Below are 25,690 nucleotides of genomic sequence, written 5' to 3'. Positions count from 1 at the left end.
CGGTCTTAGGTAATTGACCTGCCTTGGCTTCTCAAAGTCCTGGGATTATAGATGTGAGCCACGGCACTTGGCCAGGTTTGGGTAGTTATAATTTTTAAAACTCTTAGTGATTTTTGGTGTTCTGGAGGACTGATTTTTTTCTTGGTAGGGAAGGCATGTTTGACATCTACTTACGTTTTTCCTTTTTTTCTACTTGGTTTTGGTTGTTAATCCTTTAGCTTTTTGTTTCTAGTCTTAATTATTCATGGCACCATTGTTTGATTGTACTGGAAATTGGCCTGTTTTTGTGTGTTTTGTTTTCCCTTATTGAATTAATTTTTACACTTTCTTTTTTTGGTGAGGATTTGTATTCCAGTGAGCTCTTTTTATGTTACAGCCTTTCTCCCAACACACACAGTATCATTAGTCCCTCTCTCATCCCTTCCCATGACTGAGAACATTTTAATCTATGTTATAATATACCAAAGTATGGTGAAATAAATGCTTCAATGCAACTCTCTGTAAATATTTTTGATGAATAAACACAGGTTGCCTTCCAGTATATCTATGTGCAACTAATGAAGGTCTTTAGAAAAAATTTTTTTTAAGTTTAAAATGTAGTTTTTTTAAAAATTTAGACCAATAATTAAACTCCAATTCTTTTACAGCAATAAGAGTCAGGTAAAAGTCACTCTTTTTTTTTTAAATTTTTATTTTTGAGACAGAGTATCACCCTTGTTGCCCAGGCTGGAATGCAATGGCACCATCTCAGGTCACTGCAACCTCCACCTCCTGGGTTCAGGTTTCTCCTGTCTCAGCCTCCCAAGTAGCTGGGATTACAGGCATGTGCCACCATACCCGGCTGTATGCAGTATATGAAAGTACACCATAAAGACATTTAATTCCCTCCCCTCTCCCCACCCAGTTCCATCTCAGGAAAATTACTAATATTTGCATTGATTCTGGTATTTCCTTTGCAGGAATTTATGTCGATGCAGTTAACTCCAGGGGGCAAACACCACTTTTTGTTGCGGCATTATTGGGCCTTATGAAATTAGTTGATGTTCTGGTGGATTATGGGTCAGATCCAAATCAGTAAGTACAATCAATTGGTGTCTAGAAAATGGAGGTTGTGCTGTTAAAGATGAGTTGGGGTGTTTAGAAACTAATTTGAAAAACATTAAAAGAAAAGAACCGTTGTTAATTTATATCAATGATATATAGTTGTATACATATGTTGAAACATAATTTAACTGCTAATAAAATTTTTCTAAGCAGTTATACTGGACTCAATGAAATGTGATTGAGATTAGTCATTAATATGTTCCTTAGTCATTAATAGCACTGTTTGCATATTTCCACTCCAGATTGTAATTTGTATTATGTACTGTACTCACTTAGGCAGTTTGACATCTGCACAGCCAATTTAGTTCTTCACTAATTAAATATACTTGGCATCATTCTGTCAGAAAGGGTGACTTTTGGGCTGGGTGTGGTGGCCCATGCCTGTAATCCCAACACTTTGGGAGGCCGAGGCAGGTGGTTCACTTGAGGTCAGGAGTTCGAGACTAGCCTGACCAACATGGTGAAACCCCGTCTCTATTAAAAATACAAAAAATTAGCTGGGTATGGTGGCACATGCCTGTAATCCCAGCTACTTGGGAGGCTGAGACAGGAGAAACCTGAACCCAGGAGGTGGAGGTTGCAGTGACCTGAGATGGTGCCATTGCACTCCAGCCTGGGCAACAAGGGTGATACTCTGTCTCAAAAATAAAAATAAAAAAAAAAAGAGTGACTTTTACCTGACTCTTATTGCTGTAAAAGAATTGGAGTTTAATTATTGGTCTAAATTTTAATATGGAACAGCAACCCAATGTAATGAATTAGTGACAGGTGAACAGCTGCTTCTTTTCTTTTCTTTAGTTCTTTTTTGAGACAGGGTCCTCAGAGCCCAAAATTATTGATGCTGCTTTGTGGGCATGCAGATGGTTCAATGATTTTGCTAAGTACAGTTTGCATCCTAGAGGCTGTCAAGGACAAAGCAGGACCTCATAAGGAAATCTACCCCTATGTCATCCAGGAACTTAGACCAACTTTAAATGAACTGGGAATCTCCACTCCAGAGGAACTGGGCCTTGACAAAGTGTAAACCCCATGGATGGGTTTCCCAAGGATTTATTGAGGATTTATTGATATTGCTACTTGAGTGTAGACAGTCACCTGGAAATACTGATGATAAATTATTTGAATAATTTTCCCTTTATTGAGTACCAAGCCATGTAATGGTAACCTGTACTTTAATAAAAGGGAAATGAGTTTGAACTTAAAAAAAAAAGAGAGAGACAGGGTCCTACTCGGCCCAGGCTGGAGTGCAGTGGCATGATCTCAGCTCACTACAGCCTCTGCCACCTGGGTTCAAGCAATTCTCCTGCCTCAGCCTCTGGAGCAGCTGGGATTACAAGTGTGTGTCACCATGCCTGGCTAAGTTTTTGTATTTTTAGTAGAGACAGTGTTTCCCCATGTTGGCCAGGCTGGTCTCGAACTCCTGGCCTCTAGTGATCCATCTGCCTTGACCTCCCAAAGTGCTGGGATTACAGGTGTGAACCACTGCACTTGGCCAAACATCTCTTTTTGTAAAGCACTTTGGCTTTTCCTAGGGCCTTCCCAAATACTAGCTTATTTGACACCTTTTTGACAGAGAAGGAAGGTGGGTGGTGGTTATTTTTTCAGTTCCCATTGAAACAGAACCAGAAACTGGGGTTTTGCGACGTGGTTTCTCCATCTTGGTCAGGCTGGTCTTGAACTCCCAACCTCAGGTGATCCACCCATCTCAGCCTCCCAGAGTGCTGGGATTATAGGCATGAGCCATCCCAACCAGCCATTTTTTCTTTTTTTGAGATATTCTTGCTCTGTCACCCAGGCTGGAGTACAGTGGCACAATCTCGGCTCACTGCAACCTCCCCTCCCAGGTGCAAGCAATTCTCCTGCCTCAGTCTCCCAAGTAGCAGAGATTACAGTTGCCCACCATCATGCCTGGCTAATTTTTGTATTTTTGGTAGAGTCAGGGTTTCACCATCTTGGCCAGGCTGGTCTCGAACTCCTGACCTCATGATCTGCCAACCTTGGCCTTCCAAAGGCTGGGATTACAGGCGCGAGCCACTGCACCTGGCCTAATTTTTGTATTTTTAGTAGAGATGGGATTTTACCATGTTGGCCAGGCTGGTTTTACCATGTTGGCCATGTTGGCTAGACCTCAGGTGATTCACCCACCTCGGCCTCCCAAAGTGCTGGGATTGCAGGGGTGAGCCACCACGCCTGGCCTACATATTTTCTTTTTTTTTGAGACGGAGTTTCGCTCTTGTTATCCAGGCTGGAGTGCAATGGTGCGATCTTGGCTCACCGCAACCTCCGCCTCCTGGGTTCAGGCAATTCTCCTGCCTCAGCCTCCCAAGTAGCTGGGACTACAGGTATGCACCACCTTGCCCAGCTAATTTTTATATTTTTAGTAGAGACGGGGTTTCACCATGTTGACCAGGATGGTCTCAATCTCTTGACCTCGTGATCCACCCGCCTCGGCCTCCTAAAGTGCTGGGATTATAGGCGTGAGCCACCATACCCAGCCTATTTTCATTTAAGAATCTATTTATTCTGATGTGCAGCCAGGTTAGGAAACTAAGGCTATACATCATATCCTCACCATATCCTGAACACAATAAAGGCAGTCCCTTCATGCTTCAGATAGTTTATTGGCTTTCGTGGAATTTTTCTGAAATAGATCCTTGACTGCTACTGATGCCAAGGTTTTGTGGGCCTCTACCACAGGATGTTTTTTGGAGAGGGGGAGGCATTCTTACCTGAGAGAGGTGGTGCCTTGTTAGGCTGTGCTTGACCAGCCTGATCCCAGGACACTGCAGATGTGAAGACATTGTTTTCAGGCAGCCAATATTACGATGCTGGGGAAAGAAAACTGGATTCGGAACCAGGTCCATGCCAGGGAATGAACCTCAGCTTTGCCATTTTATTTCCTCATCTGTAAATTGGGAAATGATACTTCCTTTAAGGGTTGAGGGAAGGAGGGAGAAAAAGGGATATGTGTCTATGTAGAAAGTTCCTTTGGGCACCAGGCGCGGTGGCTCACGCCTGTACACCCATCACTTTGGTAGGCCAAGGCAAATGGATCACCTGAGGTCAGGAGTTCGAGACCAGCCTGGCCAACATGGTGAACCCCATCTCTACTAAAATTACAAAAATTAGCTGGGCATGGTGGTGGGCACCTGTAGTCCCAGCTACTCGGGAGTCTGAGTCAATTCACTTGAACCCATGAGGCGGATGTTGCAGTGAGCTGATATCCCGCCACTGTACTCCAGCCTGGGCGACAGAGCAAGACTCTGTCTCAAAAAAAAAAAAAAAGGAAAGAAAGAAAGGTCACAGGCAGGGGACTTACAAATTATGTTGTTATATCCCTCATTCCCTATTCTTGTAGAATGGGAGCCCTGTGTTGCACACCCAGCCTGGCTCTGTGGAATGCAGGAGCATTGCCATGGACACCCATTGTACCCATCTCCCTCCCCAGCCGCTGCTTTGATGGGAGCACCCCTGTCCATGCAGCAGCATTTTCAGGCAGTCAGTGGATCCTCAGCAAACTGCTGGATGCAGGAGGTGACCTGCGACTCCACGATGAGAGAGGTCAAAACCCGCAGACTTGGGCCTTGACAGCAGGAAAGGAGCGTAGCACCCAGGTAAGGGTGGGCCCCACTCAGCATCCACGCCCAGTAGAAGAGAACTGGGCTGATAGTCAGGCTCCCAGTGGTCAGCACAGAGTGTGCAGTGGCCTTGGCATTGGCACTGTACTTTCAGGCCTACATCTAAACAGGTTAGCCAGCTGTGAAACTTCCAGCAAGTCTAGTGAACCTTTCTAGTCATCCATTCTGTGGGAGGGGCAAACAACTGCAATTTTGTCTGACCCATTTAATTAGCACTTACTATGACTCAGAAGTTGTTCTAAATGTTATTTTTTGTAGTTTTTCTTTTTCTTTTTTTTTTTTTTTTTTTTTGAGACAGAGTTTCACTCTTGTTACCCAGGCTGGAGTGCAATGGCGTGATCTCGGCTCACCGCAACCTCTGCCTCCTGGGTTCAGGCAATTCTCCTGCCTCAGCCTCCTGAGTAGCTGAGATTACAGGCATGCGCCACCATGCCCAGCTAATTTTTTGTATTTTTAGTAGAGACGGGGTTTCACCATGTTGACCAGGATGGTCTCAATCTCTTGACCTCGTGATCCACCTGCCTTGGCCTCCCAAAGTGCTGGGATTACAGGCGTGAGCCACTGCGCCCAGCTTTTAAATGTTTTTTTATTTAAAATGTATTAACTCACTTAATCTTTGCCACAACTTCTCAGGTAAGTACTATTATTGTTTTTATTTTATAGGTGGGGAAACTGAGGCCACTGGCATTAAGTAACTTGTGATTTTTTTTTTTTTTTTTGAGGGAAAGGAGCCTCACTCTGTTGCCCTGGCTGGAGTGCAGTGATGTGATCTTGGCTTACTGCAACCTCTGCCTCCTGGGTTCATGCCATTCTCCTGCCTCAGGCTCCTGAGTAGCTGGGATTACAGGCTTGCACCAACACACCCAGCTAACCTGTATTTTTAGTAGAAGTGGGGTTTCTCCATGTTGGCCAGGCTAGTCTTGAACTCCTGACTTGTGATCTGCCTACCTTGGCCTCCCAAAGTGCTGGGATTACAGGAGTGAGTCACCATGCCCAGCTGGTATGATGTGTTTTAATGAAGAAAAAATAACATAAATGTAAAACACAAAGGGCAGGTACAGTGCAGGCCCCAGCTATTGGGCCTTGGACCAGCAATTTTATTTCTCTTTGCATCAGTTTTCTCATCTGTTGAAGGAGGGAGTTGGAGGAAATTGTTGCCCCAAATCCTCTCCCGGAAAACATTCCAGAAATGTTTAGAAAATCACCCAGGCCCTTTCCTTTCAAGAGGTTTTTCTGTTGGGGGCTCTCTGCTCCTCAGACCATTTATCTTCACATCCAAGCTTCCATTCCACTGAAAAGTGATGTGCCTGCATTGGGTGTCTCTGCGACATTTTGCAGATAGTGGAGTTCATGCAGCGCTGTGCCTCACACATGCAGGCCATCATCCAGGGCTTCTCTTGCGACCTCCTAAAGAAGATAGACTCCCCACAGCAGCTCGTCTACAGCCTGCCCTGGTTTGGGGGCCTTGTGCAGAGGTGAGTACTGCCTTGAGCAGAGTGGGATGTTCTCCATCACCCAGCCTTCCTCGTGGGAGCCCTGCAGCATTGGCTGCCTTGGATCCTACACATCAGTGCCCTCTGGCTTCCAGCCCAGAGGGGTGTGCTTGGAAAGAAAAGACTTGGCCTTGATGAATGAAGACCAGAGGATCACCTTTGGCCCTCTCTCCTCTCTCCCTGAGAAGGTGTGAGAGAAATGAATGTGGGCTCTGGTGGGAACCACCCTGTGGTTAGCAGAAAGGTTACATCTTCGGTCAGCAGAAAACCCTTACCCAGCAAGGCACCTGGCTGGCTTTTTTGTCATCTCCTGAATCATGGAAAGAGTGTTCCTTTATTACTAAGGTTGCAAAAGACCACCAGTGCTTAACTTACAGTTTCTTGGGCTATTTTCATCTGATATGAGAGACTTGCTGCCAGCTGGGTGGGCAGCCCCATCCCTCTCCCATCACAGCTGCAGGAGGTGAGCCCTAATGCTTCCCTCCATACTCAGGGCTAAGCTTGGCAGGGAGAAGTCATTTTAACTTCTCTGGGATTGGTTGACATAGAGTTTGTATGTAGAGAATCCCTCTGTTTTGCTTTTCTCTGACCGCATGTCTTTTTGTAAGCAGGGTAGCTGGGCTCACTACACTCTTGCAGGCTTCCTTGTTCTACATTCATGCACTTTGAGTCCTGGTTTTCCTCTGATGATTTGATGCTGCTGGCTTCTCAGGCAAGATGAGTTAATGATTCCCAGTTACTCCTGACTGCTGTGCTGCCTGCCACTCTGGCAAGTTTCGGTTCTTTACTCTGCACCCAGAATGACCTTTTAAAAATGGAAATCAGGTGGCTGGGTGCAGTGGCTCACACCTGTAATCACTTTGGGAGGTGGAGACAGGTAGATCACTTGAGATCAGGAGTTCGAGACCAGCCTGGCCAACATGGTAAAACTCCATCTCTACTAAAATTACAAAAATTAGCCAGGTGTGGTGGTATGCACCTGTAATCCCAGCTACTCTGGAGGCTGAGGCAGGAGAATCGCTTGAACCCTGGAGGCAGAGTCTGCAGTGAGCTGAGATCGCGTCACTGCACTCCAGCCTGGGCGACAGAGTGAGACTCCATCTCAAAAAAAAAAAAAAAAAACCAACCAAAAATTAGCTGAGTGTGGTGGTGTGCATCTCATAGTCCCAGCTACTCAGAAGGCTAAGCTGAGAGGATTGCTTGAACCCGGGAGGTGGAGGTTGCAGCGAGCTGAGATAGCGCAACTGCACTCCAGACTGGGGACAGACTGAGATTCTATCTCAAAAAATAAAAATAAAATAAAATGATAAAAATAAAATAATGGAAATCAGGTTGTACCGCTCTGCTAAAACCCTTTAAGGACCTTCCCCATGGCTATTAGGATAAGCTCCCAAATCTCTTATCTGGCCTTGGAGGCCCTGCCTCATCCAAGCCCTCCCACCCCTCCCACTTCATCTCCTGCCTCTATCCCTGGTGCTTGCATGGAGACCCCTCCTTCCAAGTTTAGTGAATTGTCACAGCTTGCAATTATTTTGTTGGCATACATTCTTCTCCAGTTTTCCAATTAAATTGTGAATTCCAAGAGGGCAGGGACTGTGTTTGTTCTATTCATCACTACTACCCTTAGCTACTTGGTGCATGGTAGGGCTCTGTACAAGGAGGGGAGGCTCATGAGTGAGCCTGAAAGGAAAACCCAAGTGTAAGGGTAGATGAGGTTTTACAATCTAAGTTAATCATCTAGATACAACATCTAGTTTAGAATTAGAGGAAACATTCTTATGGGGTTAATGAAATGCTTAGATGGGAATACACTTCTTTCCCCCAACTTTTCTTTTTTTTTTTTTGAGATAGAGTCTTACTCTGTTGCCCAGGCAGGAGTGCAGTAGTGCAATCTCAGCTCACTGCAACCTCTGTCTCCTGGGTTTAAGCAGTTCTCCAATTCTCCTGCCTCAGCCCCCTGAGTAGCTGGGATTATAGGCACCCACCACCACACCTGGCAAATTTTATACATTTAGTAGAGATGGGGTTTCACCATGTTGGCCAGGCTGGTCTGGAATTCCTGACCTCAGGTGATCTGCCCACCTCCACCTCCAGCAATGTTGGGATTACAGATGTGAACCACCATGTCCGGCCCCTCTCCTCTTAATGTAAAAAAAATCACACAAATTCTTTTTTTTTTCTTCTTTTTTTTTTTTCTTCTTGGAGTTCCTGTATTGTATTCTTCAGTTCCATTAATTCACTCACACTCCTCTCTAAGTTGTCTATTCTCAATAGGATTTCATCAAACCTTTTTTCAAAGTTCCTAGTTTCTTTTTTTTTAACTTTTTTATTTTTTAGAGAGAAAAAGAGAAAAAGAAGGGGAAAAAAAGAAAAAGAGGGAAAAAGGAATATTACTTCATTCCTAAAATGGGTTTCAATAATGGCCGATCAATATTTTGAGTGTTTAAAGTGGTTAATGCATATTTTATGTGTTTAAAATGGAGACCTCTATTATGTTTATTTGTTCTGGCTCTGAGTTCAAGTCCTGGATATCGTTATCAATTTGTTGTCTCGTTGAATCTAAATCTCATTATGTGTCTTATGTATCTGGGTGTTAAGATCTCTTATTGTTACATTAATCCTTTTACCCTTGCATCCTTGTAGCTTTGAAATCTATTTTATTAAGTGTGAGAATTGCAACTCCTGCTTTTTATTTATTTATTTTTGCTCTCCATTTGGTTGGTGAGTTTTTTTCCATCCCCTTGTTTTGAGTCTTTGTATATCTTCAGATATATCGTTAGATTTTGTGGATAATGTATATTTTGTGTGTTTAAAATGGAGAGCTCTATTGAGTTTATTTGTTCTGGATCTTAGTTCCAGTCCCGGGTATCGTTATCAATTTGTTGTCTCGTTGAATCTAAATCTCATTATGGGTCTTATGTATCTGGGTGTTAAGATCTCTTATTATTACATTATTCCTTTTACCCTTGTATCCTTGTAGCTTTGAAATCTATTTTGTCAAATGTGAAAATTGCAACTCCTGCTTCTTATTTATTTATTTTTGCTCTCCATTTGGTTGGTACGTTTTTGGTTTTTTTTTTCCCAACCCTTTATTTTGAGTCTATGTATATCTTTGGATATACCGTTAGATTTTGTCTGTATCTTTTGATTGGGAGATTTGGTCGATTTAAATTTAGGGTTGCTGCCATTTGTTATTAACTGGCTATTTTGTCCTTTCGTTGATAAAAATTCTTCTTTATGTTAATGCTCTTTACTTTTTGGTGTATTTTTAGAAAGGGTCATACTGGTTGTTCCTTTCTGTGTATAATGCTTCTTTTAGAAGTTCTTGTAAAGCAGGCCTGGTGGTAATAAAATCTCTGAGTACTTGCTTGTTCCTAAAAGATTTTATTTTTCCTTCAAATGTAAAGCTTAAATTGGCAGGATATGAAATTCTGGGCTGAAAGTTCTGTTGATTAAGTATATTGAATATTGGCCCCCACTCTCTTCTAGCTTGTAGGGTTTCCGTTGAGAGATCTGCTGTAAGCCTAATAGGCTTACCTTTATGGGTGACTTGATCTTTCTCTCTGGCTGCCCTTAATATTTTCTCCTTCGTTTCGATCTTGGTGAATCTAATGATTATGTGCCTTGGGGTTGGTCTTCTTGAGGAATATCTTTGTGGTGTTCTCTGTATTGCCTGGGGTTGAATAGTGTCCTGCTTTGCTAAATTAGGAAAATTTTCCTGGATAATGTCCTGGAGAGTATTTTCCAGCTTGACTTCATTCTCTCCGTCACATTCAGGTACACCAATCAAGCGTATATTAGGTCTTTTCACATAGTCCCATATTGCTTGGAGACTTTGCTCATTCCTTTTTATCCTTTTTTCTCTATTCTTGTCTTGTCGTTTTGTTTCATTAAGTTGGTCTTCGACCTCTGATACCCTTTCTTCTGCTTGATCCATTCGGCTGTTTAAGCTTGTACATATTTCACTAAGTTCTCGTGTTGTATTTTTCAACTCCATAAGTTCATTTGTATTTCTCTCTATATTGTCTATTCTTTTCAACATTTCATCGAACCTTTTTTCCAAGTTCTTAGTTTCTTTACATTGGGTTAGAACAAGTTCCTTTAACTCCCAGAAGTTTCTTATCATCCACCTTTTAAAGCCTACTTCAGATAATGGAACACAGTCCTTTTCCATCAGGGCTTGTTCCGTTACTGATGAGTCCTCTTCCATCAGGGCTTGTTCGGTTACTGATGAGTCCTTTTCCATCAGGGCTTGTTCCGTTGCTGATGGGTTCTGATTCTGAGTATACTCGGCCTTCTTAGGCTGTTTTTTTCCCTTCATTGTAGATGAACCGCATTTCTAATTAGTTTTCTGAGTCGACATCCGACTTATTGATTCCCAGTGCTGGGATCCAAGCAACCCACTGTGGCAGCCTAAATAGCAGCAATAAGACTGATGGTGCTCTCCTGCCCGGGAATCTCTGGTCTGGCTTCCCTCTTGAGTCCGCAACAAGCGGCTCTGACTTCCTGGAGCTCCAAACTCCGGTCAGTAGGGGAAGCAGTCCCGTTGGCTCTACGTGAAGAGCTGCTGCGCCGAGACGCCGGCAAAACCGCTGCGGCGGCCACAAGAGTCGCGCTGGCGACCCGTGGGGCTCCTCCACTGGGAATTGGCTGATCGGTGAGTGATGAAAATTCGTCTAATGATGTGGCGTCGTCTCGTTCTCTGAGCTTTCACTGGGAGCTACAATCCTGAGCTGTTAGTGGTCGGCCATCTTGGATCGATCTCCACAAATTCTTGAAATTAGAGTTAGCCTCTGAGATTTGTGAGTGGTGCCATGTCAGATAAGATTCCTCACATGTGTGTGTTAGCACAGAGCTTGGACTGGGGAAAGAAGAAAAGCCCTGAGTTGAGAACCGATGGTTGTAGATGACTAGAGTTAGTTTCTTCTTCGATCTACCCAGCTGAGTTTAGTTATATAGATGTGTGCTGAGAAATTTAGGTAAGAGAGCCAGAAATGTTGGTCTGAACTTCAGTTGTTGTCCAGGTCATTGTTAGACTGAAATAGAACTCTCCCCTCCAAAGAGCCACGTATGCCAAGAGGCCCCACAGTGGAAGGCAGGAGGCCTTGTCAGTGGTAACCCCCAGTTCCACTGCTGCTGGAGGCTGACACCCTCACTGTCAGCACAAGGTCTGTTCCCCTGGGCAGGAAATGGTCCACTGTCTCCTAGCTCTTTTGAGGCCTAAGCACATAGGCCTTTTTTTAAGAAGAGACTGATGATTTAGTGTAGAAAAGTGGCTTTTTCCTTATGATCTGTCTACTCAAGTGAGAGTGACCATATAGCTTATCGGCTGTTTTGCAACTGAAAGGGAAACTATCAATAATGGTACTAAGACAGTAGGTGTAAATTGGGTTGCTCAGTTTCTCTCAGTCTGAACTTCAAAGTCTTCTCAATAGCATAGCAGCTTATAGCAGGGATGGGACAGCCTGACACTGATGAGTTGCTGAGGAAATAGAGCAGAAGTAAAGTATTTACATCTGTTCACTAATAGTGGCATGTGGGTCCTTACAGACCTGATGTAGGCTGGCCCTGAATATGCGCGGTCCCCCAGGTCCTTTGCTATTTGCCAAGGAAAGGAAATTGTCTCTGTTGTCGGTAGGATGTTTTCCCCTTCAGTCTGAGCTGAAACTACTAATCTGGCAAGTCTTAACTGAGCACCTACTGCATGGCACCATGCCAGGTTCTGGGAGCCAAAGAAATAAGAGGCATCACCCCTTCTTCCAAGACTCCTTCAGTGAATGGGGGCCCTGATGATGTGCAGGTTGTGGTTTGCGTGTGGAATATGGGAAGAACAGTAGCTCGCATGAACAACATCAGAATCTGGTCACTGCTGTGTTTTATGACCTCAGGCCAGCAGGTTTCCTGTTCCTGGGCTTCATTTTTGCCTATATAATGAAAAAACTGGACAAGATTTGCTTTATGATTATTTCCAACTCTGATCATCTGTATTTGTTATCTATTGCTACATAATGAATCACCTCCCAAACTTAGCAGCCTCAAACAATAAACATTTTTATCTCACACAATTTCTGTGGGTCAGGAATCAGGGAATGGTTTAACTAGATTGTTGTGGTTCATGGTTTCTAATAAAGTTGCAGTCAAGATGTCAGTTAGGGCTCGTTCACATGGCCGGGAAATTGATGGGCATTGAGCCTTTCCCTAGGGCCGCTTGAATGTCCTCATATCATGGCAGCTGGCAGAGCAAATGATCCAAGAGAAATCAGGACAGAATCCCTGGTAGATTTAGCCTCAAAGTGGCATACCATCACTGTTTTGTACTGTTAACAGTCAAAGATGAGTTAACAGGTCAGCCCTGTCTGACCCGTGAGGGGCTACATGAGTTTATGCATACTGGTAAGTGAGAATCATAGAAGCCCTCTCAGAGGCTGGCTATTACATCATCTCTAATTCTGTAACAAAAAGTCTAGCAATAAAGACAAAATCAACTATACCGTCTGAAGACTTGGTTCAGCATAAACTTCTGGATGTGAGTGGTTAATTCTGAGTTTTTTCCCCTTTTTAAAATATTTCTAGAAACCCTAACAGCTCTCCTAACCGACTGCTTAAAGCCGGAGTCATTTCTGCTCAAAAGATCTACAGCTTTGGCTTTGGAAAGGTAAGAGGTTGCCCCTGACAGCCAGTGTTTGCAGGATTAACTGGACAATCATCGGGCCCATCTCCCACCTTTGTCTAACTCCTCCTTCCTTATCCTCAAAAAAGAAAAGTGTTGTCCTTTCTTTTTTGTCCCTGTTGAGGGAAAGGTATCTCTTAGTGTTTCTGTCCTTACTAACAAATTGTGAAAACCCCAGATAATTCCCTTGGATGACCTTGGGCTAGATTTGAGTTTAGAAAATTATCTTTTAATTAATTAAATAATTTTTAGTTTTTAATTTTTAATTTTTTTTGAGATAGGGTCTTGCTCTGTTGCCCAGGCTAGAGTGCAGTGGCACAATCTTGGCTCACTGTGACCTCTGCCTACTGGGTTCAGGCAATTCTTGTGCCTCAGCCTCCCAAGGAGCTGGGATCACAGGTGCCCACCACCACCTGTTACTTGTATTTTTAGTAGAGATGGGATTTCCCCATGTTGCCCAGGTTGATCTCAAACTCCTGGACCCAAGTAATTCAACCACCTTGGCCTCTTAAAATACTGGGATAACAGGAGTGAGCCACCTCACCCAGTCCTACTCTCCATTCTGTTTGTTGTGCTGAGCAGCCTGGAGGGGAGAGGGAGGAGGAATATGAGATTTGGCCGCACACAATCCTGGGTGCTGTGGGGGCCACAGTAGGCTTCTCAGTCCCAGCTATGGCACTTGAGGTATCTGACTTCTTTCTGTGAGCTTCAGGGAAAAGAATAAAAAGGAAAGAATAATAGAATCTTAAAAGATTTTTAGAAAGACTAAAGATAATAATTAAAGATTAAAGAATTGTGGCGAGGGCTGGTGGTTCACACCTATAATCTTGGCACTTTGGGAGACCAAGGTTAGTGGATCACTTGAGCCCAGGAGTTTGAGACCAGCCAATGTGGCAAAAGCCTGTCTCTATAAAAAACAAAAAAGGCTGGGTGTAGTGGCTTATGTCTGAAATCCCAGCACTTTGAGAGGCCGAGGTGGGCAGATCACAGGGTCTGGAGTTCAAGACCAGCCTCTGGCCAACATGGTGAAACCCTATCTCCACTAGAAATACAAAAATTAGCCAGGCATGGTGGCAAGCGCCTTTCAGCTACTCAGAATACTCAGATGGAAGAATCGCTTGAACCCTGGAGGCGGAGGTGGCAGTGATCTGAGATCGCGCCACTGCACTCCAGCCTGGGCCACTGAGTGAGACTCCTTCTAAAAAAGCAAACAAAAAATAAAACAAAGCAAAATAAAATTAGCCAGGTACAGTGGTGCATGCTTATATTCCCAGCTACTTGGGAGGCTGGGTTGAGAAGATTGCTTGAACCCAGGAGGTCAGGGCTGCAGTGAGCCAAGAGTGTGCCATATGCTCCAGCCTAGGTGAGAGTGAGACCTTGTCTTAAAAAAAAAAAAATGCCCAGCGCATAGGAGTATTCAGAAAGTTGATAAATAGCAGCTGTCATTCTTTTAGCTGGCTGTTAAGATTCTGGATGTATTCTGCTTTTCCTTCCTCTCCCCATAATTTGAGGCTATGCCTTGGTTTCAGTTTTATCTTACAGGGGCGACACAGATAGCCTATCTAGGATCTCTTCCGGTTATTGGAGAAAAGGAAGTGATTCAAGCTGATGATGAGCCCACCTTCTCTTTCTTCAGTGGCCCCTACATGGTCATGACCAAGTAAGTGGGGGCTGGCCAGTGGGAGGTCTGATTCAGTTTCAGAGGAAGAGTGGGCTGCATGTGACTTCCTTATGTTTGGGAAGTTTCTGCTCAAACACAGGAAACACAAGAACATCTGTCTAAATCAGGATTTCTCAGCCAGGACACAATTACCATTTTGGGCCAGATGATCCTTTGTTGTTGCAGCAGTCCTGTGCGTTGTAGGATGTTAGAAGTCCCTGGTCTCTACCCACTAGTGTCAGTAGCAGTCCCTTACAGCCCCTACAGCTGTGACAACCAAATTGTCTTACAGACATTGCCAAATGTCCTCTGGTGGGAGAACTGCTGCTCTGAAACATTACTCATTACAATATTTTAATATCTCTGCTTGCTAAAAAATTAGAGGCAACTTGGTAGTGACTGTCTTGCCTCTGATACAGGCCAAAGGTAATGAGTTCCCCTATAGAAACTGTCTTATTGCTGCTGCCTTTGCCCAGGTCATCACCCTCCCCAACCTGGACTGTTCTCCTAACTGGCCTCCCATTGACTGGACCACCCCTCCCCTCCCCATTCCCCACACTGCTGGTACCATTCTGCCTCTGAATACAAACCTGATCAAGTCACTCCCTTAAATTCACTGACTTCCCACTGCCTACACCTAAGTTCCCCAGGGTGCTTTAGTACCTGGGGGTAGTGGGAGGGAGGACCCAGTAGTGCCCAGTGGCATTTCAGGTTCTGTGTAGAGACCACGTCTCTGGTCCTTGCTTAGGAAAACTCATTCACTGAAGAAGTGGCTGCTCAATCCTTTCTGTTGAAACTCTTTCCTGTCTTTGTAGCTTGGTGTGGAACGGGAACAGGGTCACAGTGAAAGAGCTGAATCTCTCCACCCACCCACACTGCAGCAAGCTGCGGCTGGCCGACTTGTTAATTGCTGAGCAGGAACACAGCAGGTGAGAAGGAGACCTAAGGGCCAGACCCCTTATAGGTCCAGGTCTCTCTATAGACCCAGGTTCTGGGCTGTTTAGCTCTGTGCCTAGGATGGGGAGCTCCAGCCCCTCTTAATCTCAGCATTTCCTGACCGTTGAAATTGATTGACTTGACTTCCAAGGGCTGCCAGGAAAGAGGAAGAGAAGTTCATGAGTAGCCTGAGCAGTGGGGACAGTGGTGTTGAGGGACTCTGTCTGTCAGCTGCCTGGCAACCCATGTCTCTGAATGCTACAGCCTCCATGCAGGCCCTTCTGGTTCTCCTGCTACAACTTCTGAGTCCCACCCACTTTAGGCCCTGTGCCCATCAGAAAGGCATGTGGCTATCCTGTTTTCATAGAGCATGGCTTGCATGAGATCCAGATGTCTGAGGACATATCTCTGCCATTGAGGACATGCTCATGGATCTCTGGACCTTAGGGTTCCTGTGACTCCAGAGTTAGGTCCTTCTGCTCTTGTTAGGACAGGCTCTTGATTTATTCATTCAGTGGACCCAGGCTTATCAAGATGTCTCCTGAGAAGGCTCCTCAACTCCTACAGGAGGCATCTAGAGAGGCTACATCCTTCTTTTTGTGGAAGTCGGCTTGAAGGGACCAAAGGAAGCTGGAAGAACTCCAGCCTGGGCAATACAGACTTTGACATGAGACTGAGTCAGGCATGCGACCTTGAGTGGTGAATTCCTGACATATTTTCTTTTCTTCCTTTTTTTTTGAAGGGGGGACCAACTTTCGCTCTGGAGTGCAGTGGCAGGATCTGGGCTCACTGCAACCTCCACTTCCTGGGCCTCAGCCTCCTGAGTAGCTGGGACTACTGGTGTGTGCCACTACACCTGGCTAACTTTTGTATTTTCAGTGGAGGTGGGGTTTCACCATCTTGGCCAGGCTGGTCTTGAACTCCTGATCTCAAGTGATCTGCCTGCCTTGGCCTCCCAAAATGTTTTGATTACAGGTGTGAGTGACTGCACCAGGCCCTGCATTTCCTTGATGTTGGTCTCCTCATCTCTAAAATGAGTGTAATGATACATTTCTTATAGGTGGTTGTTAGGATCTGAGATGCAAACAAAGTATACAGGAGCTCTTAGCCACGTTGTCATTGTTATCATTGATGGCTCTAAGCTCTCAGGTTCTCATCAGTGAGGGTCACAGATTCCAACAGAAACCCTCACCCTATCCTGTTTACTTAGAAAAGATTGTATACAAATGGCATTCGTTTAGAATGTGCTCAAAAGGCCTACATCCATTTTTTCATTATGTCTGCCTCTCGCCTGCCCTATCTAAAGCTTCTTTTCTTTTGCAGCAAGCTACGGCACCCCTACCTGCTGCAGTTGATGGCTGTGTGTCTGTCCCAGGACCTGAAGAAAACCCGCCTTGTGTACGAGCGCGTCACCATCGGCACATTGTTCAGTGTTCTTCATGAACGAGTAAACCACTGTTTCCATGGATTTTTCATTGCTGCCCTCCCAGTTTCTTCCCTCCCAACCCTCTTGCCTCAGCTGTGGCAATCCTATTTGTGCATGCATGGAAGATAAATATCTTTTTTTTTTTTTTGAGGCAGAATTTAGCTCTTGTTGCCCAGGCTGGAGTGCAATGGTGCCACCTTGGCTCACCACAACCTCCGCCTCCCCGATTCAAGGGATTCTCCTGCTTCAGCCTCCTGATTAACTGGGACTACAGGCAGACGCCACCATGCCTGGCTAATTTTGTATTTTTAGTAAAGACAGGGTTTCACCATGTTGGTCAGGCTGGTCTCGAACTCCTGACCTTGTGATCTGCCCACCTTGGCCTCCCAAAGTGCTGGGATTACAGGTGTGAGCCACTGTACCTGGGGAAGATAAATATGTTTATTCTTTTGCTTTATAGGGGCTGTATAATGTACTATTTAAGGCTGATAAGCACATGGTCAGAACTAGTATGGTTTTATTATTGTCAGAGTGCTTTTTTTGTTACTGTTGTTTCTTTAAACTCAAAGCTGTCCTTGTTCATTCCCCCTTTTATGTATATATGAGACAGAGTCCCTCTGTTGCCTAGGCTGGAGTGCAGTGGCACGATCTTGGCTCACTGCAGCCTTCATTTCCTGGCTTCAAGTGATTCTTCTGCTTCAGTCTCCAGAGCAGCTGGGATTACAGGCACCTGCCACTATGCCTGGCTAATTTTTTTTGTTTTTAGTGGAGGCAGGGTTTCACCATGATTGCCAGGCTGGTCTTGAACTCCTGACCAGTGCTGGGATTACAGGTCACTGCACCTAGCCCGTTCTGCTTTTTTTTTTGAGACAGGGTCTTGCTCTACTGCCCAGGTTGGAGTACAGTAGTGAGATCATAGTTCACTGTAACCTCAAACTCATGGGCTGAAACGATCCTCCTGCATCAGTCTCCCAAGTAGCTGGAACTACAGGTGCATGCCAACATGCCCAGCTAATTTTTTTTTGTTGTTTGAGACAGACTTTCTGTCCTCCAGGCTTGGAGTACAAAGGCACGATCTTGGCTCACTGCAACTTCTGCTTCCCTGGTTCAAGCGATTCTCCTTCCTTGGCCTCCCAAGTAGCTGGGATTATAGGTGCCTGCCACCACACCAGTCTAATTTTTGTATTTTTAGTAGAGATGGGGTTTCACCATGTTGGCCAGGCTCGTCTTGAATTGATCTCAGGTGATCCATCTGCCTTGGCCTCCTAAGGTTCTGGGATTACAGGCATGAGCCACTGCGCCCACCCAGCTAATTGTTTAATTTTTAGTAGAATCATGGTTCCACTGTGTTGCCCAGGCTGTTCTTGAACTTCTGGTTTCAAGCGATCATCCTGCATTAGCTTCCCAAAGTGTTGGGATTATTGGTGCAAGCCACTGTGGCCAGCCTAGTCCTGCTTCTTTATCAGGCATCTAAGAGTGCAACAGACCCACAAAACATAGACACCTTTCGACTAACTATAATGTAGCAGCTACTGGCTTTATTTTCCTACATTTTCACTTGTGCTGCATCCCAGTTGTTTCTGTAGAGGCCTTTATTCACTTCCCTCTCACCTCTGAAGTTTCTTTGGGGTTAAGAGACATCTTTCCAGGCTTATATAGAGTCCTTGGGATGGGTGCTTTGGGCTGAGATGTAGGTTTAGAGAAATCTTGGCGTATTTGAGTTTTTTCCCTCTGTGACTTTGTTCGAAAGACCCTGGATAGAAGTGAGGAGAGCCCCTCTAAGAAGGGTCCTTCCCCCAAATGGCTTGCCCTTTCTTCTGCCTCAGGACCTCCTATTCTGTTTTTCCCCCTTGAGTGAGTGTATTACTCTAAAGACCATTTTTTCTGGGGGAGAGACGCATTAAGACTTTAGTCAGCCAGGTGCATTAATGTTAGTAAATTTCTGTCCCTTTAGGATGCACTTTCTGGCTTGTCTGACTGGGTTAGGGACTGGATTGGTTATCTGCATCCTGCAGAGTCTTTTGAGCTTCCAGGTTCTTCCCAGCAGCTTGGGCTTGGACATGGAGGGGACAGGGCAGGTTTACTGGTGTTGTTGGGGACCTCCCCTGGCAGTTTTCCCTAGGCCAATCCTGAATGCACATAACAGACTTTAAGAAGTTTCTTTTCATTTTTTGTGGTATGAAGCGGCTCAGATGAAGAAAAGGAATCCAGGTTGGGGTTCAGGGGGCCTGAGTCATTGGGACATCTGGCCATTCAGTTAGCCTCACTGACCGTTAGGTTCTGAATCTGTAAAATGGAGAGCCTTGGTAACCATGAGGATTATATGGAAAGACTTTGGAAATCACAAAGCATTCCACAGTGTCAGGGCGTCAGTCCTTTTTTTTCTTGGCATTTTATCTCTTGCTTGCAGCGGTCCCAGTTCCCAGTGCTGCACATGGAGGTGATTGTGCATCTGCTGCTCCAGATCTCTGATGCCCTGAGATACCTGCATTTCCGGGGGTTTATCCACCGCTCCCTCAGCTCCTATGCTATCCATATCATCTCCCCAGGTGAAGCAAGGCTGACCAACCTGGAGTACATGATGGAAAGGTAGGCACAACATGAAGAAGGACTTTCTCCTGAAGGTGATCTCCCTTGGGGGCCTCTCCTGTAGACACAGAATCTGATCTGGTGGGACTCCTCATTGGTGAGCTGAACCTGTTCATCAGGGGCTAAATCTGTTCCAAATGTCTTATCTTGTCTGTCAAGGCTAGAGGAATTTGGAGATATTTATTTATTTATTTATAATTTTTTAATGAGACGGAGTCTTGCTCTGTCACCAGGCTGGAGTGCAGTGGCTTGATCTCGGCTCACTGCAACCTCAGCTTCCCAGTTTCAAGCGATTCTCCTGCCTCAGCCTCCTGAGTAGCTGGGACTATAGGCATGTGACACCATGCCAAGCCAATTTTTGTATTTTTAGTAGAGATGGGGTTTCACCATGTTGTCCAGGATGGTCTCAGTTTCTTGACCTCATGATCCACCTGTCTTGGCCTCCCAAAGAGCTGGGATTACAGGCATGAGCGACTGCACCTGGCCTGGAGATACTTTAATAAACATTTAACAAGTAAGAGCTCACATTAGCCAATGTGTATAAATGCTGTAATTATTGACTCCAAAATTTTCGGTGGCTTTTAACACAATGAGGTGTATTTCTCACTCTTGTTGTAATCCAGCATGTGTTGGAGGTGGGGACAGTGTTCTCACTCCAGTCTGTAGCTTCACCAAGTTCCAGGCTTTGATCCCCCACTGCATTCTTTGCACTGCCAGTCAGCAGGCAAAAAAAGAACATGGAGGGGACACAGTGGGGTTTGGGGCCAGTCTGAAATGGGTACATTACTGCCTCTTTGCAGTGGCCAGAGCCCAGTCACCTTTTACTGGAGGGAAGCTGAGCTGTGCCTTAGCTGTGCATCCTGGAAGGAGAGAAGATGATGGGTGCTAATGAGCCTAATGGTCTGTCATACCTCCTACATCTGGGCCAGGCATTGGCCTGGAAGGACATGGAGGGCATTCTCTGCCCTCAGGGGGCTCAGCATAGTGAGAGAGGCAGTCAAAATTCAGGAGTTGGTAGATGGGCTTAATTTCCTATTGGCAGGAATCAAAGTCCTCCTGAGAGTCCTCAAGCTTTGAGAGGCAGAAGCTCTCCCCTGCGCTTCCTTACTACCATCCACAGCTCTGAGCCTTTGGGCCAGTATTGGTTCTGCTCTTCTGTGAGGCCTCAGCTACTGGGCACACCCCTTGCCTAGACCCACCTACCTCCTCTTAACCTTGTCTTCCACCTACCCGCTCTTACCCTTGTCTTCCACCTACCCATCACTGATGCTTAGTTTCTTGTCTCTTACCAGGTCTTTGCTTGTCACATACTCACTTCTCTCAAAGATGAAAAGCTCCATGAGGCTGGGATTTCTGTTTTATTCACTGCTATATTTCAAATGCCCACAACAGTCCTTTGCACATGTGCACTCAGCATATGTTGTTTTGAACAAATGAAACAGAAAGGCTCTCACTTTCCCAGACCTGGAGTGCTGCTTGTCCCTCTGCACGGAGAGGAAGCAGAGGCCACGTTGTTCTTGGCCTTGTGTGCCCTGGTGAGGAGTTTGAATTTTATCTTAAGAACATTGGGATGCTGTGTTCTTAGGATGGATTTTTTTGAGCATTATAGTGTCATAGGTGATTTGTAGGTTAAGATCCTCCCTCTTGTCCAGGCATGGTGGCTCACGCATTTAATCCCAGCACTTTGGGAGGCTGAGGTGGGCAGGTCATCAGAGGTCAGGAGTTCGAGGCCAGCCTGACCAACATAGAGAAACCTCGTCTCTACTAAGAATACAAAATTAGCCAGGCATGGTGGCAGGTGCTTGTAATCCTAGCTATTCAGGAGGCTGAGGCAGGAAAATTGTTTGTTTGAACCTGGGAGGCGGAGGTTGTGTTGAGCCAAGATTGCACCATTGCATTCCAGCCTGGGTGATAAGAGTAAAACTCCATCTCAAAAAAAAAAATCCTCCCTCTTGCTCCTATATATGGAAAGGGGCTGTGACCGGGCAAGAGAAAGCAGGGGAGCTGTTAGGGTGTGACTGGAGCCATGGCACTTTTCTAGATGGGAACAGGCAGATGACTGTCACTAGTTGAGCTGCTCAGCCTCACATATGGTCCATTCTTAATCTGAGTTAAAAGCTTTGAGGGTCTCCTCGTTGCCTGCAAGATTAAGTCCAGACCCCTTTGCATGGAGCAGAAGCTTCACTAAGTGGGAGTCTACCCGTAGTGCCAAACTCATAACTGCCTTGCTCCCTCCTGACCATTGAAGGCACTTCGCTACACTGCTCCCTGCATCTGGAATACCTGGCACACACTGCTTTTGCCTTTTAAACTCATTTCAGACACACTCTCTGTGAAGTCTGTACTGATGCCCTCATCCCTTGAGGCACTTTGCATATTCCTCTCCTCAAATATATCACGCAAGTTTACCACAGTCATTTCTTTCTTTTTCTTTTCTTTTTCTTTTTTTTTTTGAGACAGAGTCTCCCTTTGTTGCCAGGCTTGAGTGCAGTGGCATGATCATGGCTCACTGCAAACTCTGCCTCCCGGGTTCAAGCAATTCTTCTACCTCAGCTTCCTGAGTAGCTGGGACTACAGGTGCACGCCACCATGCCCAGCTAATTTTTGTATTTTTAGTAGAAACAGGGTCTCATCATATTGTCCAGGCTGGTCTCCTACTCCTGACCTTGTGATCTGCCTGCCTCAGCCTCCCAAAGTGCTGGGATTACAGGCTTGAGCCATCATGCCTGGCCATACCAGTCATTTCTATGCAAGTGTGTCTACCTCACCAGAAGGGGAGTTCATCACCAGCTCTGAGCCTGCCACATGTCGTAAGTGTTCAGTAAATGTTTTATTTGTTTATTTATATTTTGAGACAAGATTTTACTTTATCACCCAGGCTGGAGTGCAGTGGCACAGTCTCAGCTCACTGCAACTCCCAATGTCAAGTGATCTTCTCACCTCAGCCTCCTGAGTAGTTGGGACTATAGGCACACACTGCCACATCTGGCTAATTGTTGTATGTTTTTATAGAGACAGGGTGATGCCATGTTGCCCAGGCTGGACTTGGACTCCTGGACTCATGCAGTCTGTCTGACCTGGCTTCCTAAAGTGCTGGGATTACAGTTGTGTGCTACCATGCCCAGCCTTCTTTTTTAGGGGTCAGGGACACAGGATTTCTCTCTTTTGCCCAGGTGAGAGTACAGTGGCTCATTACAACCTCAGTCTCCTGGGCTCATGCAATCCTCCTGCTTCGGCCTCCTGATTACAGGCATGAGCCACTATGCCTGGCCAGTAAATATTTCTTAAATGATTAGATGACCTAGTTGAAGGAAAACTTGAAATGGTTCAGAGCAAGGTTAACTCCACTGGCTCTGTGTTAAGGAGCAGTGGAAGCCAAGAGGTGTAGACTGTTGTCAGTGATGGAATGCCATCTGCTGTTGAGAGAAAGGTACCGCAGTTTCTTCTACTCTACTTCTTCTATTATATAGAAATGTGCATCCTAGAGTGAAATGGAGCTTTGGAGATGGCCCAGCCTAATGCTGTTCTTTTATAGTTGAGGAAACTGAGGCACCCAAGGGTGAAGCAATGGTGTGAAGTTACCCAGTTGTTTTGTTAGAGACACAGATGAGGCTAAACCAGATGATAGAGGATATCTCCAGGATATAGGGGCAGGATGGATTGGTGGTTGAGGACAGGAACACCAGCCTAGAGACCATGAGACAGGGCCTGGTGGTGACCATGGAGCCAAAATGGGAGGAAATGAAGTGAAATGCATGAAGTTTTGAGGTCAACAGCTGGCCAAGTGAGGGGGTAGGAGGTAACCAAGGGTCTGTGAATATCTATGAATGACCTTAGGATGGAACTTGAGGAAGAAGTGTCAGAAATGTCAGTCAGCAAGCCACTGCAGGTGTAGCAACATAACCTTCTTAGAAAGTTGATAACATGAATGGATTATTCACTAACCACCAATCCCATATTTAGTTTTGGTAACTCTACTAGGACCATCAGTTTGTTGAATGTTACTGTCAAGGATAGTGTTCCATTTCTTGGTATAAAAGTGATACAGCTGTTTCTCCTACCCTTCAGCTCCATTTTTTTTTTTTTTTTTTTTTGAGACAGTCTTGCTATGTTGCCTAGGCTGGAATGTGGTAGTGCAATCTCAGCTCACAGCAACCTCTGCCTCCCAGATTCAAGTGATTCTTCTGCCTCAGCCTTCTAAGTACCTGGGATTACAGGCATGTGCCACCATGCCTGGCTAATTTTTGTGTTTTTAGTAGAGATGGGGTTTCGCCATGTTGGCCAGGCTGGTCTTGAACTCCTTACCTCAAGTGATCCATCTGCTTTGGCTCCCCAAAGTGCTGGGATTATAGGCATAAGCCACCGCACCTGACTCTTTTTTCTTGAGATAGAGTCTCACTCTGTTATCCAGGTTGGAGTGCAGTGGCATGGTCTTGGTTCACTGCAACCTCCGCCTTCCGGGTTCAAGCATTCTCCTGCCTCAGCCTCTTGAGTAGCTGAGATTACAGGTGTGTGCCACCACACCCAGCAAATTTTCGTATTTTTAGTAGAGACAGGGTTTCACCATGTTGACCAGTCTGGTTTCAAACTTCTGACCTCATGTGATCTGCCTGCCTCAGCCTCCCAAAGTGCTGGGATTACAGGCGTGAGCCTCCGCACCTGGCTGAGCCACCATGCCTGGCCTCAGCTCCTTCTTAATGGAATCTTTAGAGCTGGAATTCACCTTGTAAGCGGTGTCACATAGCTGCAGCCTAATGTAATTTTAATGATGCCAGAACTGAAGCTCAGAAAAATAACTGTCCTAGAGTAACAGCAAGAAAAGAAGACCCCCGGCTGGGCACGGTGGCTCAAGCCTGTAATTCCAGCACTTTGGGAGGCCGAGGCAGGTGGATCACGAGGTCAAGAGTTCAAGACCATCCTGGTCAACATGGTGAAACCCCCGTCTCTACTAAAAAAAAAATACAAAAAATTAGCTGGGCATGGTGGCGCGTGCCTGTAATCCCAGCTACTCAGGAGGCCGAGGCAAGAGAATTGCCTGAACCCAGGAGGCAGACGTTATGGTGAGCCGAGATTGCGCCATTGCACTCCCACCTGGGTAACAAGAGTGAAACTCCTTCTCAAAAATAAAAAAGAAGACCCTCCCCCAGCCCCACCTAGCTTTAACAGAAGGAAGAAGGGATTGTAAGAGAGAAAAGAATTAAAAGAGAAAAGATTTAAATCATAGTTATAAGTGACTTGTCTCTTGCCAGGGACTTAGACAACATTGAGAGGCTTGTCAGAGTAGGTGGGTTTCAGTGTTTCTCTTGGAGAATTGCCCTCTAACTTGGAAAGCCAAGCATGGTAGTTGTCAGAATATGTCTCTGACAATAAAGCCATTGTTTTTTCTGTGATACAAATATAATTTTTATTAATTTAATGTATGATTATATAATGTGTTTGCAAATATATTAAATTTATGTAAATGTTTAACATATTTGCTTTTTTGTTTGTTTTTTGAGATGGAGTCTTGCTCTGTCACTCAGGCTGAAGCACAGTGCTGCAATCTCAGCTCACTGCAACCTCTACCTCCTGGGTTCAAGCAATTCTCCTGCCTCAGCCTCCCGAGTGGCTGGGATTTTATAGGTGTGTGACACCATGCCCAGCTAATTTTTCTCTTTTTAGTAAAGATGGGGTTTCACCATGTTAGCCAGACTGGTCTTGAACTCCTGACCTCAGATGATCCACTCACCTTGGCTATAATCCCAAAGTGCTGGGATAACAGGTATGAGTCACTGCACCCGGCCTGCATATGTTTACTATATAAATATTTATGTATTAAATTTGTATACATATCCACACTGTTCACACTATGCCAGGCCATGCCTGACTATTCAGCAATACAACTAAAGTCAGTACTACCTTTTACACCTTCATGACTTCATGAACTCACTGCCCTCTATGAAAAGATTTGCTGCAAGAAACTTTATTTAGGGAAGTTTGCTCAAAGTCTGAGAAACTCATCTCATCCTCTAAAATCTATCCTTTTGCCAGACCAACAAAAAACTTGCTGTCACTTGCTTTTTAAAAACTTAATTCTTAATTATCAACTGGCAGTCATTAACTGTTTACTGAATGCCTCCCATAATATTCATGCTAATTCTTGTTCCTTTTTTTTTTTTTTTTTTGAGATGGAGT

At 45.1% G+C, this 25,690-nt stretch overlaps 1 protein-coding gene across 19 annotated transcripts in view; it reads left to right on the top strand.

Moving 5' to 3' along the window:
• The window catches only part of TEX14 (testis expressed 14, intercellular bridge forming factor), a 111,843-nt gene that overhangs the window by 38,734 nt on the left and 47,419 nt on the right, over positions 1 to 25,690 (top strand). For all 19 annotated transcript variants that reach the window (XM_035300641.3, XM_035300632.3, XM_035300644.3 and 16 more), the window contains 8 exons: positions 960 to 1,074; positions 4,553 to 4,718; positions 6,081 to 6,217; positions 12,809 to 12,890; positions 14,435 to 14,565; positions 15,381 to 15,494; positions 16,825 to 16,948; positions 19,338 to 19,516. In XM_035300641.3, coding sequence (XP_035156532.3) covers positions 960 to 1,074; positions 4,553 to 4,718; positions 6,081 to 6,217; positions 12,809 to 12,890; positions 14,435 to 14,565; positions 15,381 to 15,494; positions 16,825 to 16,948; positions 19,338 to 19,516 — 1,048 coding nt within the window. The remainder of the gene's footprint in view (positions 1 to 959; positions 1,075 to 4,552; positions 4,719 to 6,080; positions 6,218 to 12,808; positions 12,891 to 14,434; positions 14,566 to 15,380; positions 15,495 to 16,824; positions 16,949 to 19,337; positions 19,517 to 25,690) is intronic.

This window comes from Callithrix jacchus, chromosome 5 (assembly GCF_049354715.1).
Source record: "Callithrix jacchus isolate 240 chromosome 5, calJac240_pri, whole genome shotgun sequence".
Taxonomy (NCBI): Eukaryota; Metazoa; Chordata; class Mammalia; order Primates; family Cebidae; genus Callithrix; species Callithrix jacchus.
The sequence above is the reverse complement of the archived record's forward strand: the minus strand, read 5'-3'. Positions and strand labels throughout refer to the sequence as shown.